Source organism: Lytechinus variegatus, chromosome 14, assembly GCF_018143015.1.
Source record: "Lytechinus variegatus isolate NC3 chromosome 14, Lvar_3.0, whole genome shotgun sequence".
NCBI lineage: Eukaryota > Metazoa > Echinodermata > Echinoidea > Temnopleuroida > Toxopneustidae > Lytechinus > Lytechinus variegatus.
In genome coordinates, this window is record NC_054753.1 from 8,580,849 (window position 1) to 8,599,588 (window position 18,740).

The 18,740-nt window shown below is 35.9% G+C and overlaps 1 protein-coding gene across 1 annotated transcript; it reads left to right on the plus strand.

Moving 5' to 3' along the window:
• Positions 1 to 3,222: 3,222 nt before the first annotated feature.
• LOC121427920 (carbohydrate sulfotransferase 15-like) lies at positions 3,223 to 17,745 on the plus strand. Its single transcript, XM_041624497.1, has 8 exons — positions 3,223 to 3,268; positions 3,897 to 4,015; positions 8,995 to 9,223; positions 9,870 to 9,962; positions 12,930 to 13,083; positions 16,176 to 16,326; positions 16,925 to 17,069; positions 17,522 to 17,745. The coding sequence occupies exons 1-8, from the start codon at positions 3,223 to 3,225 to the stop codon at positions 17,704 to 17,706; spliced, it is 1,122 nt and encodes a 373-aa protein (XP_041480431.1). The 3' UTR covers positions 17,707 to 17,745.
• Positions 17,746 to 18,740: the final 995 nt, after the last annotated feature.

Consider the following 18,740-nt stretch of genomic DNA (forward strand, 5'->3'; position numbering starts at 1 on the left):
ATGATATAGACGATATTTTCCTCACTAACGGTTTCCTTTGTTTTTTTTATTGTTTGAATTGTACAATTTTTCATTTTTTAGAGATTTGACAATAAGGGCCAACTTGACTGAACCATATATGCTAATTTTAAATGTTCAGGGAGGATTTAATCGTTGTTTCACTCTTCATTTCATTTCATTTATTTTCATATTTCTCATTGACATTTGATTGACATAAAATAAAGCAGCAACAATAATACATAACTATTGAATTATGAACAATTGAGAAGAATACAATACAATCAGCCGAGTTACAAGGTAACAGCTTAATTTAAGTATAATCATTTAAGTATAAAATAAGGTAAAAGCTTAATTTGAGTCCAAGAAATATGATGTCATTTACATAAAAGCAATGAGGAGAAATTGACAATGAGGAGAAAATTATGATATTCAATATTTCATAATAAAATACAAAAGAAATAGAGAGTGGGTTTCGTCATAAATGCTATTTTGTTCATGTGAATTTAATAAAAAAATATTCCATTTACTCAAGTTCAACATTATACGTTTGTTCTTTTTTTTTTTACCATTGTACTTACCCAGAGCGATTTTGGTAGCAAGCAACGTGGCAAAGATCGCCAGTGTTATATTCTTCTCCTTGCTACTATTAAGCGTGGTACTCCTTATACCTCAAGATCAGAAAACGTTTTTGAGCAAAGGCGTTCCCGAATTTCTTGCCCAAAACCACAGACGTAAGTATTAATTGTTCATATGATGCCAATGATATTAATCAGCCTTGAAAATTTTGTAAAACATGTATATTATTCTGTGGTCGATTTAATGTTAATATCATCACAATCATTATTATTATTATTGTCATCATCATTAGCCTATTCAACTATCATACTTACCATTTAGTATAGTAGTAGTAGTAGTAGTAGTAGCTGTTGTAGTTGTTGTTGTAGTAGTAGAGTAGTATAAAACCTTAGTAGTAGTAGTAGTAGTAGTAGTAGTAGTAGTAGTAGTAGTAGTAGTAGTAATGATATAGTAACAATAATATTGATTATATTGTTTGTTATATCCTACATAAATTAAAACACGTATACTGATTGGCTTAAATAGCATCATGTGACCAAACATATTCTCAATATTTCGTAATGGCCTAACGTTAGACTAGGACTTGGCTTTGCTAGTTTAGTATAGTGGCCGTATTCGATCCTGCCTGATGGATTGCAAAATGTGGGTTAGATTTGTGGATATAGCATAATTATTTTGGATTTTCAGACTACAATCTACACTGTACGCGAAAATTAAAATTCTAACCTTGAATAGGCCTATTTATCGTTGCTCATCCGCCATAGTGCCACATAAATGACAGACCAAGTCTATATCTTTCAAGTCCATATCTAGCTACGTCGAGCCGCGTCGAGATTATCCTGCCAGTGCAGTGCGGCCAGCATATCATTCGCGCAGCGCAGTACGCGCACCGTATACCGAGGTGACCGGGGAAGTTTCGGCGCGGCCAGACCAGAGCATCACGGTCTTAGCTCTGGCGTTAGTTTGTGTAGATTTGGTAGGGGCAGCGAAATTAAGGAAAAGAACGGTAACACAAAGTCATCAGTCAACGTATTTTTATTGCTCTGTAAACTACAAGAATCATGATTACCTTTTGTCTTACATTTTTTTACAAATAGAAATATAGAAAAACATATTTTTCAACACATTTTCATGGAGGTTTCATTATCCACAAAATTGAACAAACGAAAAAAAATCAACTACAAATCTTCCCAAAAAAGTGGTCTGGGATCCGGGAGAAAATGGTCACAAAAGCTGAGCGAAGTGGACCTTCCTAAAAGCAACACTGTCGTGTGTTGCTGCCCTTTTAGTTCGTTGGGTTGAACTAAGAGTACAAGAACTACAGTGCGTATAAAAAAAATACACTTAGTAAAATTCCTGTTAAATTATACATTTGTAATATCCTGAACATTTTTTTCTCCACATTTTAACATTGGCACAGATCCATTTAAGCAAATAACGGTACAACTGTCGAAAAATATTTCCGCTTGAGCACCACTTACTTTTGAAAAGTTAGTGAAAATGATTTGCGCAGAACTCTGAAATAGTTATGCGAATAAAAGTAGACCTTAATCATAAAGAACATGTTGAATTTAGCTAGAAAAATTGATATGAGGATATCTTTCACCTTTTTAAACTTGTTTCCTTGCACAAAACACTTCGATTAAGAGTGCATTGCGCCCCACCCCACTCCCCCACACATGATTAACATGAAATGGCTTAGCGGCTTGACTTTCAAGTTTTGTTAATCATTGTCAAGCTTGGGAAAAGTGTGGAGAAACAAGTAATAAATGAAAAATTAAAATTTAAAGCCACTTTAAATGATACAAAATTAGTGAAAAAATGCGGGAGATGTCTGAAATAAGCTTTTGTTCAGATTCAGTTATGTCCTCAGATCCAGCTGGCATGAAAGAGTAAAGGTTGTGCTTATTACGTGTTGAAATATTAATTCGGGTGGCAAAATTGTTACAATATGGTTGAATGTATCTGTTTTATTTCAAATGACCATAAGTGCAAGGGAAATTTATGAGAAATGCTTCGCAGGGTAAGTTTGATTTCGCCATTTACCCTTGACACAGCGTGAAAACGAGAATTTCTGCGCAAAAAGATTTCTGCGAGCTTTACAAAAACGGACAGTGCTCACTCAAGTGTAACATTCTGTTAAAACTTTTACTTTCATTTGATAGATGAGACCCAAACCAAAGAATATATGTGAAAAATACCCACATGTTGGATATTTTCTAATTCCCAGGGCTTTTTCAAAGTGTAAACTTTTTTTTTGGATACGCACTGTAGTTTAAAACGAGCATAATAGACCCCATATTTTTATTGTTTTAACGTCTTCAGAATATATTCTTCTACCAATCTGCAAATCCATAAAGGCAAACGTTAAATCCATGTTATTTATCAGAATATTTGAAGTAAATTTTCTGAGTTAGTATTTCAGTTAAACATTAAAACATTTTCCTTTGATTTAATCATCATCAAATACTCCACCATGACCATCATCATCACCATAATTATCATCATCATCATCTTCATCATCATCATCATTATAATGATTTGGTAAATTTGGTAAATGGTGATTTTTTTGTTCACCTGCTTGCTAAGAAAGCATGAATGCTTCTAAGAAAGCAACCAGAGGACCGATGGCTTAATGTCCTCTCCATGGGACCTGGTAATGAGGATGAATGTCTTACCCCTAGCGCACCAAGTGGGAATCGAACCCGGGTCACAGGGGGAATGTTTTATGAAAGGATTTTATCCGACAAGTCATGTTTTATTCGCCAATTACCATAGAAACAGCACCTCTCAGCCAATCAGAATCAGGGAAAGTATTAAGATCTTTCGACAATCCCCGTACCAGACAACACAACTAAATAATATAACGCTCTCAATAATAGTTTGGTAAAACAAAATAAGAATAGTCCTGTCTACATTAAAAATGCAACTCACATTTAACTTTTCGTGAAACATCCCCTTATGGGGACCAGGTTATAGCAGGCAAATAAAACTATTTCGTAATCGTATCGTTATAGGGAACGCTTGATGAAAGTTATCAGCACTCGCAGTTACCATTGTAACAGAAGGAAACCTATGCTTCTCTGCCAATGACAACGCAGGATAATTTGTCAGAAGAATTAATTTTCTTGTTGACGAAACGCTCCCTAATTTGTGACACATATATTTTAGCACGAGCTAATGCTCTGTGTCCTCTGACAAAAATGGTTTATATATACATTTTATAGCTCCATCATCCCATGTGAAAAAATTCACATACATGTAATCTAAAAGAATTATCTTTAGATTATCATCTGAAATTATTTCCTATATACTTTTAGCTGGGTTTGCTGTGCGACATATTGCAAGCAATGACATCTTTCCTCTTCAAAAAGATGAACAAGCATTATCCACTTCTGGGACAACATTGCCTCCCGATCTCTATCGTTTGGCGAAACAGGTAACTATATACTATTCATTTTTTTCAATAACTTAATTAAAAATTTCATAATTATTTTCATCACAACAAGAAAGATAAGAAACATGAAAGACGGTATAAAGGTTTACCTTTGGAGTACGCAATAAAAAATCAAATAAGTGAGCTTTGAAGGTTTGCATGGTAGTAAGACTGAATGGGGAGTTTCACCGTTACACCATGTAGGTTTAATAGTCCTGAAAAGGACTGTTTGTTTATCTTTCTGGTTATAGTTCTGAACTGAACAGAACAGTTTTCTCGACGTTTCGATCGAGCAGGTAAGCTTTGCTATTCGTCGGGAGTGAAGACTTGATTGGTTGGTTGAGTTTAGTGTGGAGGTGGCGCTATCCATCGATATTCGATGATTTCTGCCAGGCTAAGCGAGAGGGATTCCACCCTCCCCTGTACAGCTCTCGTCATTCGGTTTTGCTTTTAATTGCACTGTGTGTGAGTGTGTATTTGAGTTTTGTCAGACGTGTATCAATCAGATATGATTATTTACGTCTGGGACCGACCTTTAACGTCACCATCCGAAAGACGTGACCAGGGCTCGAACCTCGACCCTCTGCATCAATTTGTAACTTCCCCACAGCTTGGATTACAAGCGCACGCCACAACGCCCATTGTGAGCCAAATGTTGAGTACTTATACTATCTGAGGTGAATGCCGATTGGTTGGTTGCTAATTGGTGGATGCTGATTGCTGATTGGTTAATTATTAATTACTCGTTGCTGATTGGTTGATAGTTAATTGGTCGATGTTGATTGGTTGATGGTTAATTGTTTGATGCTGACTGGTTGATGGCTTATAGGTAGTGCTGATTGGTTGATGCTCATGGAAGAAGTTGATTGGTCGGTTGCTAATGGTTGGTTTGATGGTGAATTCAGAAACTTGTTAGGAACTTAGGGCTGGTTTGAAGGTTGGGTCAGAAGTGGTAGCCAAATGTTGTTCAGGATTAAGCTACTATCTTGAGGGACTGTTATGTTGGATTATTTCAATAGCCTCTCTCACTCTGCTTGTGTGCCAATTCTTGATGGTAGTTAATATAGCTGGCTGTCTTTCCACTGAATTTCATGTTTGTGTTGTTGAGCATGTTGAACAATAGAAGACTTCTCCCCGTCGTGTAGTCTCTGGCGAGATTTTGTGTTCTTTCAGACGAGTAGTGAAGTCTCTGCCAGTTTCCCCAATGCAGACCTTCCCGCATTCACAAGGGATTTTGTAGACACCTGGTAGCTTGTGTTGGGAATTCTTGAACTCAGGGGCGGAAATCTTTCCCAAAAGGTAGGGGGGACAAGGGTCTGGAAAATTTGACAAGCAAAAAAAAAAGAAAAAATAGGTCATCACCCCCAAATTCAAGGTCATTTCGACGAAAATAAATTTGACAAGCGAAATAAAAGGTCATCTCGTCATCTGATCTCGTCCCAAAATACATGTTTTATTTCTATTTTCAGTCATATATTTCTTACCATCATCAGAGACCAAAAATAGGGGGACATTTGATATTGTGTCCCCCTACTATTTTGAGTAGGGGGACACGTCCCCCCTGGGATTTCCGCCCATGTTTGTACTTGTTTCTGTTTCTGTTGGTGGTAACTCCCGTAGAAACTCAGCAAGACAGCATTTTTGCTGGTAAACGCCAAGCTGGTATATAACCAATTACCTTGGAAACATTTTACGTCTAGGTTAATCAGTCATAGTGGCTGACGTAATAGACGACAGATATCACTCTTGGGCCTTTTTATCAAAGTGGAGACAATGGCAGAGTTGGGATTCGAACTCACAACTTTGCGATTATGAGTCTAATGCTCTAACCACTGGACCACACGACCCGTATGGGTGTGGAGAGTAGAATGCAGTTTGTGTGAAGACCTGTATTTGGTTTGGATGTTGACTGTCTTAAGAATTCGTTGTAGCTTGCGAGATGCTCTTCCAAGGTAGGGTAGGACGACTCTGCTTGTAGGTTGAGTATTGGAGGGTTGGTCAGTATCCTGGCGAGTGGTAAAACGTGTTTTGATCTGTTCAGCAGGGTAGCCATTAACAGTGGTGAGGGTCCTCTTGATGTGTTGTAGTTCCTGGGGTAGGTGTTGTTAGTCGCTGAGGTCGTGTGCCCGTTTGATCAGAGTCTTGGGAATCGAACGGAGAATGGATGGCTAATGGAAGCATCTGAAGTTGAGACATCGGTCCGTATGGGAAGGTTAATATTTAACACTTAATAATCCATTGTCTACTCTATTGTAATTACGTAACAAAATTGTTATATAAATCTGTATCCCTTACGGAAAGTCTGTTGCTATTTGATTGGTCCAGAGCCCTTCACGTGACTAATCATAATTTCACCAGAAAATGAAATTCATCAGAGATCAAAATAGTTCGTGACGTCAGAGAAGAATAATTTTTGTCTCACCTGCAGCTCAGAGTGACACTAAAGGCGCCGCTTTTCCGACGGCGGCGGCGGCGGCATCAACATCAAATCTTGTAGACCTAGTTTATGAGACTTGGGCATAAGGTTAATCAGTACTGTTTCAGGTCACATGACCAAGGTCAAAGGTTATTTAGGGTCAATGAACTTAGACCATGTTGGGGAACTCAACATCAAAATCTTACCTAAGATTCAGTTTTTGAAATTTCGTCTTAACTTCGAAAGGAAATGGACCTAGTTCATGAAACTTTGCCATAAGGGTAATCGAGTATTACTAAACATCCTGTCTGAGTATCACGTCATATGACAAGTCAAAGGTCATTTAAGGTCAATGAACTGTGGCTAAGTTGGGGGTATTTGTTGAATTACCATCATAACTTCGAAAATTTATGGATCTGATTCATAAAACTTGGACATAAGAGTAATCAAGTATCACTGAGCGTCCTGTGGGGTTTCAGGTCACATGACCATAGGGTCAAAGGCCATTTAGGGTCAATGAATTCGGCCATGTTGGGGGTATTTGTTGAATAACCACCATAACTCTGTAAGTGTATTGGTCTAGTTCATAAAACTTGGACATAAGAGTCATCAAGTATATCACTGAACATCCTGTGCGAGTTTCAGGTCACATGACCAACTAGGTCAAAGGTAAATGAACTTTGGTCATGTTGGGGGTAATTGTTGAGTAACCATCATAACTCCGTATAGTGTATGGATCTAGTTCATAAAACTTGGACATAAGAGTAATCAAGTGTCACTGAACATATCATGCGAGTTTCAAGTCACATGACCAAAGTCAAAGGTCACTTAAGGTCAATGAACTTTGGCCATTTTGGAAGTAATTATTAGAATGCTGTCATAGCTTTCAAAGTTTATAAAATGTGGATATAGGGGTATCACTGACAAGTCTCGCATGATCAAGGTCAAATGTCTAATTGAAGGTCATTTATTGTCAATGAACATAGTATTGTATCATTATATGAATTGTGTTTTTTGTGAATGATTATTATATAGTAGTTTTCAAAGTCAGCACTGGTGCTATATTTAATCGCGTGATGCCGGTGAGACTGCCAGAGGCGCTCCACTTGTTTTACTATTTTGCTCCGACTGAAAACCACGCAATCACTCGGGCACATCGCACGACGGACTGCCTCGGCCGCCTTTAAACTTTCAAAGTTATAATGGTAATTCAACAGATACCCCCAATTAGGCCAAAGTTCATTTACCCTAAATGACCTTTGAACTTGATCATGTGACCTGAAACTCAAGCAGAATGTTTAGTATTACTTGATTAACCCTATGGCCAGGTTTCATGAGCTAGGTCCATATACTTTCTATGTTATGCTGCCATTTCAAAAACTTAACCTTAGGTTAAGATTTGGTGCTGACGCCGCCGCCGCCGTCGGAAAAGCGGCGCCTATAGTCTCATTCTGCTATCCATGGCAGAAGTCTCTGAACTTGAACACTTCAAATATGTTAATTTTCTGGTGTGTGTCAGCACCGCTGTTTATAACCCAAAACTATATATTATTCACAATTTAAATACACCTTTTCTTTGCTCCCATTAAAGGTCAAGTCCACCACAGAAAAATGTTGATTCGAATAAATAGAGAAATATCAGACAAGCGTAATGCTGAAAATAAAATATTATAGTAATGGTAATGCCACATGTTCAGGGAAGAATAAAACTTTGTTTCACATGACAATAATGAGAAAAATAAGAATATTTCATATTTCATATAATATAATACAAAAGAAATAGTGAGTGATGTGATCAGTCCCCTCATGCATAATGCTGAAAATCATCAAAATCGGATGTAAAATAAGAAAGTTATGGCATTTTAAAGTTTCGCTTATTTTTCAAAAAACAGTTAAATGCACAACACAGTGATATGCAAATGAGAGAGTCGATGATGTCCATCACTCAATATTTCTTTTGTTTTTTATTGTTTTAATTACCAATTTGGCATCAAGGACCAACTTAACTGAACCATAAAATATGATAGCAAGGGTAATGCCACATGTTCAGGGAAGAATGAAACTTTGTTTCACAGGACAATAATGAGAAAATAAGTCAGCGACTATTCCCCGGGTCCATGGCACAGTTAAGATTATGAACAAATACTTCAACTGATTTCATTCTGATTTGCATTCGTAGTTCACCATGGCACGGACAAAGAAACTGAATATTCATGATGAAACTCCCACAGCAAGCCATCAACTTTCTATATTGTTCATGTTCGTTTTCAATATAATAATCATTCTCTCTGAACAGCTGAAAAAAAAACGAAATGTCTTTAAACAACCGCAGTCCGGCCGGATGCACTGGCATACTGCAAGAGGCTTGAGGGTAGAAAAGGAAAGGGACCAGTTTAAAATATGATATTATTGGTTGAATGATTATGTCAATATCGAATTTTGACATACCGGAATTATAATCTTCAATTTTAAAGTAGATTTTCACTTAAAAAAGGCCAATATTTCCGCTTGCTCGCAACTCTCTAGATTCCCCCCGCAAACTGATTCGTTATCTTGTAACTCACAGGTTTTTGACGAGCTCCCGGACGAGTATCTCCCTGGTTACAAAAGCTCTTGCTGGATGGCTAAGAAGAACACACCTGGTATTGGACGTCTTCGGTGTCTGCCGTACTTCTACATTCTAGGAGTAGCGAAATGTGGCACCACTGATCTTTGGGACAAGATTGTTGCACACCCACACGTGGTCCGGGACTTGGGCAAGGAACCACACTGGTGGTCCCGGCGTCGATTGGACGGTAACCACTTTGTTTATAGAAAAACTACCTAACATGCACTGGTACGTATATAGGGGGTGGGGACAGCTCCCCCCCCCCCCCCGAAAAAACCCAAATAAATGTAAATGATATAAAAACAAAACGAAGTTCAACCAATAAAAAATTGAGAAATTGAAAAAAAGGGAAATGTATTGTTTGTTTATATATACTCTCAAAATCTATCAAACATAGCTTTACGTTTGAAGAGGGGACGAATTTTTCACTCACTTCGTTCTCTTTTTTTTTCTTTCCTTCTTTAATAGAAAAATTGCTCTATACACTTACGCTATGTTTGGCCCCTCTTTGTTTTTTTAGTACGTGCACAACTGATCTTCCCCCATCTCTCTTACTCTGGCCATTATCTGATACCGGTATATCTTTCCCTGTATCCCACTACTTTCTCCTTATATTATTATCTGTACCGTATGTCATCTCTCTCGTCCTCCTCTTCCCATTCTTCAATATCTCTCCCTCATTCATGTCATTTATTTAACCCCTTTTTTTATCTCTACCTCCAACCCCCCTCCTATCACCCTTGTCTTTCAGCTCTCCTCCCCCCCCCCCCTCTATTCGTCTATCATTGTTCCATCTTCCATGCTCTAATGTTTTTTTTATTATCTTTCAATAGGGGTATCATTTGATGCATATCTTCAGAAACGTTCTGCAAGTTTGGTCAGTTCGTTTAATCAGGACTCTTCGAATAAACTTACGCACATTGCGGGTACGTATGAAATGCATGTGTGTTTCGATTCAAATTTTCAACTCCAAGTGAAAAGTGGGGAAAAAAATCGTTTTGAAAGATGTAAGAAATAAATACGATTTGATATTCAGTCGATGTAGATTCGATTTTTTTTCGTTAGATTTGGTAATTTTGTATCAAAAATTTGCCATGATTTAAATTTTTGTTCGATATATTAAGATAGATTAAGATAATTTTTTTTCATATACACACAGTTCATTTATGTGTGCATGTTGTGGACTTTAAACCCTCAATGTTTGGTATCATTTGCCCCCCCCCCCTTACCTTATGTACTATGTTATCGTAATGGGTTTCATACTGCATTTATAATTTTATGTCTGGTAATTGTAATTTTTATGATTTTGGAAATTATGACATTGATTGCATTTATTTCATTTAGATTTAATATACATATAGTTTCAATGTCATCAACACCACAAGCCGGGTTAATAGTAACATCGTATTAAAGGGATGGTCCGGGCTGAAAATTTTTGCTGTCTAATAAGTAGAGTAAAATTCCCGGAGCAACATGCTGAAAATTTCGTCAAAATCGGATAACGAAGTTATTGAATTTTAAAGTTTATCAATGTTTTGTAAACACAGTTATATGCACATCGTCATGAATATTCATTAGGTGGGCTGATGATGTCACATCCCCACTTGTTTTTTTCTTATGTTATTACATGAAATAATAAATGTTTGATTTTGTCAAACATGTGTAAATGATGTGTCTCCATTATCATGAAATAAGTTGCGGCAATAAATAGCTAATGCACTGAATCAATTGTCAATCCAATTGTTTTGTTCTTGGTAGAAACTTTCTAAATAAACCTAATTTCATATAATAAAATAAAAAAGAACAAATGGGGATATGACATCATCAGCCCACCTAATGAATGATAATTGCCTAGAACTGTTTTACCGGAATAATGCAAATCTTTATAATTCAATAACTTTATTATTTGTTATCCGATTTTGATCGAATTTTTAGCATTTTGCTTTGTGAATTTTACTTTATTCATTGAGATATAAATATCTCCAGCCTGGACTATTCCTTTAATCAGGGCCCGCTGGTCATGCTGGTAGAACAGTTTTCAGAACTGAAGTGGCTACCCTGGGTAAAATATGACGTTATTAATTATTATTATTAAAGTGATTGGTTATCATTGGTTTGACTTTTAAAAAATCTGAGCTAGAAGGTTACACTTGTCACCCGTGTCTGTGATATGTTACAAAAATGAAGCCCAGAAAAAATTGCGTTCGAAAATAATTAGGCCTATTAAGTGCTTCAAAAATTGAAATATAAAGTGACCGGAAACACCATCTTAATTTCATCCCATACACTTGTGTGTACTATTTAGGCATCTATAAGACGCGTTTTTACAAAATCGGGGTTTGCCTTGTAGTTTTAGCTTTTCATTCTCAATAATGGTTGTTTTCAGGGTTTATTAGTTCTAATACAGGCACTTGCACACATGTTTCATCTTGGTTTGAGAATTTTTTTAAATCGGCTGTTCACAAAGTTAAACAATACCTTTAAAATACCATGAACCCATTCATATTTACACAACCACGACGAGGGAGGCCTATCATAGACTTCTGATGTGTACACTATAGGCTGATTGTTTTTACAAAGTAAATTTGTACTCGTATTCGATCTTAAATAAATTCATATTTAGGGGTAAAACGAAACCAAGTACTATGTGAATTTTATACCCTTAAATTTATCCACAAAACGTGGAATTCTGCCTGGAAATTTTTGGAGGACATTTGTCTTTCAACCCCAAAACTTGCATGTTCAATTTTTACCCATTTGGGGGTAAACCTTCACACAATCTTTTTCTTTTAGAATTAATGATTGGTCAAAATAGTGTTGTTGAACATGTTAAATAGTCGTGTATGTGTCCGATTGATCAAACTAATGATCAATATCAACCAAATATCTGGGGAGCATATCATCAACATTTCTTTGGCTGACAGGTTGTCAGATCTGACAATTTTCCTTGATTTTGATTGGCTGAGAGGCACTGTTACTATGGTAACTGTCCTTCTATGGATCGCTCTCGGGGTAGGTTCTAACCAACAATTTGGTTGATTTTTTATACCATTTTTTTCAGTAGGACCATGGTAAGACACAAATTCGCCAACATATTGTTTCCTTTTTACCAATCATTTTTTAAGGAGTGTAGATATAAAGATACATCAGGACCCCGTCTTACAAAGAGTTACGGTTGATCCAATCAACTACAACTATGGAAAGCCAGCAACGTCAACATCTAAAAATACACGTTTGTTCAAAATATTTTCTAGATAATGTATATTCCTATACAGTCACTGTTTTCTTGGCAATTCATTATGCTTCTATTTGTTTTCAAATGACATTGTGCAAATTTCCTAAATAACAAATTATGACGTTGATGGATTTCCATGTACTTGAGGTTTGATTTGATTTGATTTATTTATTTTCACATTCCAATAACAAACGTACATTCTAAAAAACGAAGAGCTAATTTAGCTCTTAAAGAGCGTGTATAGTGACTGCACTTCGAAGTGCTGATTTGTCTAGTTCAAATTTCAACCAGAAAAATCAGCACTTTGAAGTGCAGTCACTATAAACGCTAAATTAGCTCTTCATTTTTTTAGAGTGTATATACAATAGTAATCATTTTTTTTCTCAGCATAACATAACAATAAGCAATGACACAATGAATAGCATATGCATACCTACATTCTAACAATCTAATTGAAATATATTTATACCTGACGGATTTCTTTTATTATTATTATTAAAACAAATAGCAGAATATATATCGACCTAATACATTTTGAAATGTGGGAGACCTCCATCTTAAGCTTAGAGCTTGAAATTGATAAAGGCTTCGAAGGAAAGGGGAAAGAAAACCAGACAAACCGTGCATCATCTTAGCATGTTTCCTTTACCTACTGCAGGTGATGGTTCTGCATCTACCTTATGGGATAACAATCACTGGATGCAAATGTTTTCAGTGGTAAAGGAAGGTCCTAAATATGGCACAGCGGACATTTTACGTGCTGCTCAACCGAATGCAAAATTATTTGTAATACTGAGGGATCCCGTCTCCAGGTAAAAACAAACAAACAAACACTCCTTTTTTATCATTTACAGTTTGTCATTTTGGTCAAGGGCGTATAGGCTGGTTTGAGCATATATGGGGAGGTGCACATCCTGGGAAGGTGGAACTAAAGAGTTTGTAAAATCAGCTGTTGAAAGCAGAATTAAAGGTCAAGTCAACCTCAGAAAAATGTTGATTTGAATCAATAGAGAAAAATCAGACAAGCACAATGCTGGAAATTTCATCAAAATCGGATGTAAAATAAGAAAGTTATGACATTTCAAAGTTTCGCATATTTTCAACAAGATAGTTATATGAACGAGCCAGTTACATCCAAATGAGAGAGTTGATGATGTCACTCACTCACTATTTCTTTTGTTTTTTTATTGTTTGAATTATACAATATTTCAATTTTGACGAATTTGATGATTAGGACCTCCTTGCCTGAAGCACAAAATGTTAAAATAATGGAATTCCACGTGTAAGGGAGGAATGAAACCTCATTTCACATGACAATGACGAGAAAATAAAAATATTTCATATTTCATGTAATAAAATACAAAAGAAATAGTGAGTGAGTGATGTCATCAACTCTCTCATTTGGATGTAACTGGCTCGTTCATATAACTATTTTGTTGAAAATAAGCGAAATTTTAAAATGCCATAACTTTCTTATTTTACATCCGATTTTGATGAAATTTTCAGTGTTATGTTTGTTGAATTTTTCTCTTTTTATTCAAATCAAGTTTTTGTTGGGGTGGACTTGTCCTTTAAGAAGAGGTATAAATTTCGTTTTGCTTGCCAGTGTCGGAACTCCTCTGCCTTAGCGGGAGGAGGTACACGTGTACCCCAGCCTACGCCCTCGTTGGTAGTTCTTCTGGTACTACCAAGCGTGTAAAATTATGGTTGTTGAAAATTGGTAATGGTGGCAGTCTTCAAATTGAAGGGGTTTGGCAGAGCGGTTGCGCTATTAATTACCACGTCCCTAGGAAAAGACTCATAGCCGTCGGTCCTCAATATTGCGAATAATGTGAATTTATATTCATGATTTTCTATAGCCAGCAAATTTACTAATGAAAAGTTGTAGCTTAGATTTCCACCCCCCCCCCCCCGAGTGATGGTGTTGATATTCTGCAGAGGCGCGGTGCCATGGTATTTTTTCTGGGGTGGGCAAGACAACATAATATAGGTGACGTCATTTTTTGTCAAGTAAATTACAGGGATGACATAGAGTTACACCACCCATACATCTATTTTTTTTTTGTTAGTATATTCTGTTTCCATTTTCTTCCTCGTCACCCACCCAAAAGTAATAATAATAATAATAGATAAATTGATAAGAAAAATTGAATTCCCCTGCCCTCTTGGCAATTCCTCAGATTCTAACATGAACACTAAAACGGGACCTGTTCTGTCTGCATCATGTTGAATGTCGCATTCTACATTGCTCTGCAGAGACGGGCGACTGACTCTCCCGCCCGTTCACTTAGGCGGCGGAAGCGGGGGGAGGACGTGCCCCCCTAAATTTAAGGTGGGGGACGATCCCCCCCTAATTTTGTGTTGCTAACTTTTTTTTTTTTTTGCTTGTCATTTTTTTTCCTGCGTCCCCCCTAAAATTTTGGGGTTGATAACATTTTGTTTTTTGTCTTCACTTTTAAAGGTTCAATTCAATTCAAATAAAACATTTATTTACTTCCATGTCATTACATTTTTCGTAAACATAAATTTATACATAAATCAATTTGTTATAAAAAAAATATAAATATGTACGTAGGTGGGTTTATGGAAGAAGGCGTATACCCTATAAACACTGAGGCTTGTGGCGGGATACGCCTGTAGACAAAAATACAATACAATAAACAATACAAAGGAAAGGGCAGAGAAAAGAAAAGGAAAGGGAACAAGAGAGGGAGACGTGAGTGGGGAGGCGGGCATGTTTTTGTGTGCTTAATACATGTATATAATTTCTTTATTCAGATTGTTGTATACTTTTTAAGTATAAACGTAGAGACCTATTCTTTTTTGTATTGTATAATAAAATACAGAGATAGACTTTTTTTCTTTTTTTAATCATGGGACAGCTTATTTACATCTTTATTAAACAAAGTATATATATCAATTTTATTATTTGCTCAGAATTTAAAAAGTCTTTATGTTTGTTTTTTTTTAGTATACAATACCACATTATGATACAGAAAATACATGTGAAAATAATGGATTTCTTTGCATTATGGGTTGTGATAATCTTTGTTAAAAAATAATTATCATAATGTATATTTCATTTCTTATATTGCGACATTTATTTCACTTTACTTTGTATATTTTATTTATTATTATTGTATGCATAAATGTGATGTTATCTGAATAAAGGCTAAAAAGCATTAAAAAAATGAATAACATTAAAAAAAAATACTAAATGAAATAAAATTAAGGTTAATAAAATAAAAATAAGGTTAAGTCCACCCCCAGAAAATTTTTATCAGAATCGGATGTAAAATAAGAAATTTGTGACATTTTTAAGTTTCGCTTATTGTCACAAAATAGTAATATGCACAACTCAGTGATATGCAAATGAGAAAGTTGATGATGTCCCTCACACACTATTTCATTTTTTTATTGTTTGAATTCTGCAATATTTCAATTTTTACAGATTGGACAATAAGGACCAATTACTTGACTTATCCATAAGCTGTTAAAATAATGGTACTTTCACATGTGCAGGGAGGAATAAAATTTTGTTTCACATGACGAGGAAAAAATAGAATTTTTCATATTCCATATAATGAAATACAAAAGAGATAGTGAGTGGATGACGTCATCATTCTCCTCATTGCATACCGACCAGGATTTCTATATAACTGTTCAGTGAAATTAATCGAAACTTTGAAATATCATAACAGTCTTATTTACATCCGATTTCGATTAAATTTTCAGTGTAGTGCTTGTTGTATTTTTCTCCTTTTATTCAAATCAACTTTCAGTTGGGATGGACTTGTCCTTGAAAGTCCACAATTGATTACTATATGGCAATTGAAATGGGAGATGAAATTTAAAAAAAAAATAATTATTAGATTTAACCTGTTTGTTTTTTGTCCATTTGTAGGCTATACTCGGATCATCTTTATTTTGATGGCAGCCCGGACCCAGAGAAATTTCATAATGCCACGGTCGACACCATAGCCAGATTTAGGAGATGTACTGAAGCACTTACTCCTCGCGCATGCGCATACACCCTCACAATTCATAATGGAGTAGTAAGTAAAGACAAATGGGTGTGGGGGCGACCACTACATTCGATTTTTCAACTAGTGAGCAACATAAGAAAAAGAGGATGAAAACGGAAGATAGATCGAGAATGAAATTATAATATTACCACTGGTAATTTAATTGGGGGGTTGGGTCGGGGGCCCTATGAAAAAAAAAATTTGACGTAACAATCTCCTTGCTGCAAGGGCAGTGCTTCTGGGGGAGAAGTGGGGACACTGGGCACTGCATATTGCCCCATTTTCAAACACTCGCACAATTCCAATTTATATCTATGAAAACCGCCCTTTTTTATATAGCTAATGAAATGTCCCTTTTTTGTGTATTGACCCTTTGTAGACGGTGCCCTTTCGCATTCAGAGAAGACTGATCAATTTAGCGTAATAAATGTCTACGGCTCTTTTTGATATTTTTTGCCTGGAAATTGATATGGAAATTTCCATCCGCAGTTGTAAATCATTTGAAAGCAAACCGTTTTTAGTCTAATGTACGAAATGAATTCAGCACTTCTACCCCCCCCCAAAAAAAAAAAATGTGCGCGGGAGATTAACCTATTTAATGCTGTTATTTTTCTCACCATTCAAACAGCGCATCAATATTGGTCTGTATTCTATTTATATCCGAGACTGGTTGAAAGTATTTCCACGAGATCAGATATTTATTCTCAGACTTGAAGACTGGCATTCTGACTGTGAGGAGATTTTACCAAGACTATATGCATTTTTAAATCTAAGTAAGTGATCTATAAATGTGAATGCTAATATTTCAATTCCACACACTGTACTTATACTGTCGAGTGTCGATATTTGACTGTCTAATTACTTTAACCAACGTTTATTATTTTTTTTTATTTTGTTAGGATTCCTGGATAAGAAATCGAATAAAGTAAAGTTTAAAAACTATATTCATTTTATATTTTATACACCTCAATTTCTCTCTATATATACCTCTCTCTATCTCTATCTCAGTGCTTTTTCAATTTTTGTTGAAAAAATGTCAACGGAAGCCCAAATATTGACAAAGATCCCCCCCCCCTCCCCCCCCAAAAAAAAAAAAACTTGTACGGGTTTACGGTCCTATATAAGCATGGTAAGAATTTCGTTGAAAGTTAATCAAGTCATATATTCAAATTGTTAATTGTTTAAGTTACACTTGGAGGTTCATGTCTTTTTTATCTATTCGCAGAAATTTTGACGAAGGTTCAAATCTCAGATATCTGCCAGACTCGAATGAAAAATGCAAACACTCGTAAAGCAAGTAAAATCGGAGGAATGTTTAGCGAGACACGGACAATCCTTCAAGAATTCTACTCGGAATGGAACCGAGATTTGAGTAATTTACTCGGTGACACACGCTTCTTATGGCAGTAACCATGGTAACGATATAATGATGAACAAGAAACAAAGTTGGAAACCATTCTTTTTTTTAGGAAAGATATCAGCGCCGACAAGTTGTCATAATCGGTCAATTACCATAGTAACAGTCGGACACTTGTTGTTCTCAGCCAATCAAAAACTAGGAAATTCGTCAGATCTGACAACTTGTCGGACGGTAGATATTGATGAAACGTTCACCTGCAGTTTTTTTTCGACGTCGTCGTCATCGTCGTTATGGCTGTTGCTGCTTCCTCCATCATCTCTGAAATACACTTTATTCTCTCCAAATTCCGTAGATTGAAAGTCAATCTAATAAATTGTGGTCAGGAACGGATCGAAAGTTTTATCCAAAGTTTCAATCGATTAAGATTGTATTCTAAATCTATTAGATTGAAAATTTCAATCAAACTTCGACCACCGAAGGGCATCCCCTAAACCACGCAGGCAGATTGGTCCCTGATCGCAATCTATTTCAATCTAAGGGATTTAGAGAGTAAGAGTTGGCAGATATGTAATATCATTTCAATCATGTGTGTTTACAATCGATTGGTGATATACCACATTGTATTAACAGTTTTGTTTCTGTAATAGGCCTTTATAAAAAAATTAGGCCGAATCGTGGACCTCATATATGGCGAATGTGTGATCTATAGATTTAAGGGACTATTCAAAATGTTCTTTGGGTAATTATCCCTTATCTTGGATGAACGGTTTAATCTCAGGTTGTTTAGTTGCCAATGATAGACTAAGCCCAGTTGCGTTTTTTTCCAATATGATATTGCAATAATATTACGTGTTATTGTTATCAACTTATTTATAAATAAATAAAAAGTCTAAAAATTCTAAAAATCTAAAAAGTCTATAAAATCGAATGTTAAATCAACATTTGAAAGGTTGGAGGAGTGACAACCTTTTCCAAATGTCATATACAACCTTGTATAAAGCTGAATCCAACATTTTAAGTGTTGGGTAGAACCATTTAAAGTGGCAAATGCAACATTTAGAAAATGTAGTAACTCCTCCAACCT

Bases quoted from the DNA above. Each gene is read 5' to 3' on its own strand.
- LOC121427920 (XM_041624497.1), top strand. From the start codon at position 3,223: ATGGGACCTGGTAATGAGGATGAATGTCTTACCCCTAGCGCACCAA. The intron at 9,224-9,869 runs GTAACCACTTTG...ATCTTTCAATAG, and splicing joins GTCCCGGCGTCGATTGGACG to GGGTATCATTTGATGCATAT. The intron at 13,084-16,175 runs GTAAAAACAAAC...GTCCATTTGTAG, and splicing joins CTGAGGGATCCCGTCTCCAG to GCTATACTCGGATCATCTTT.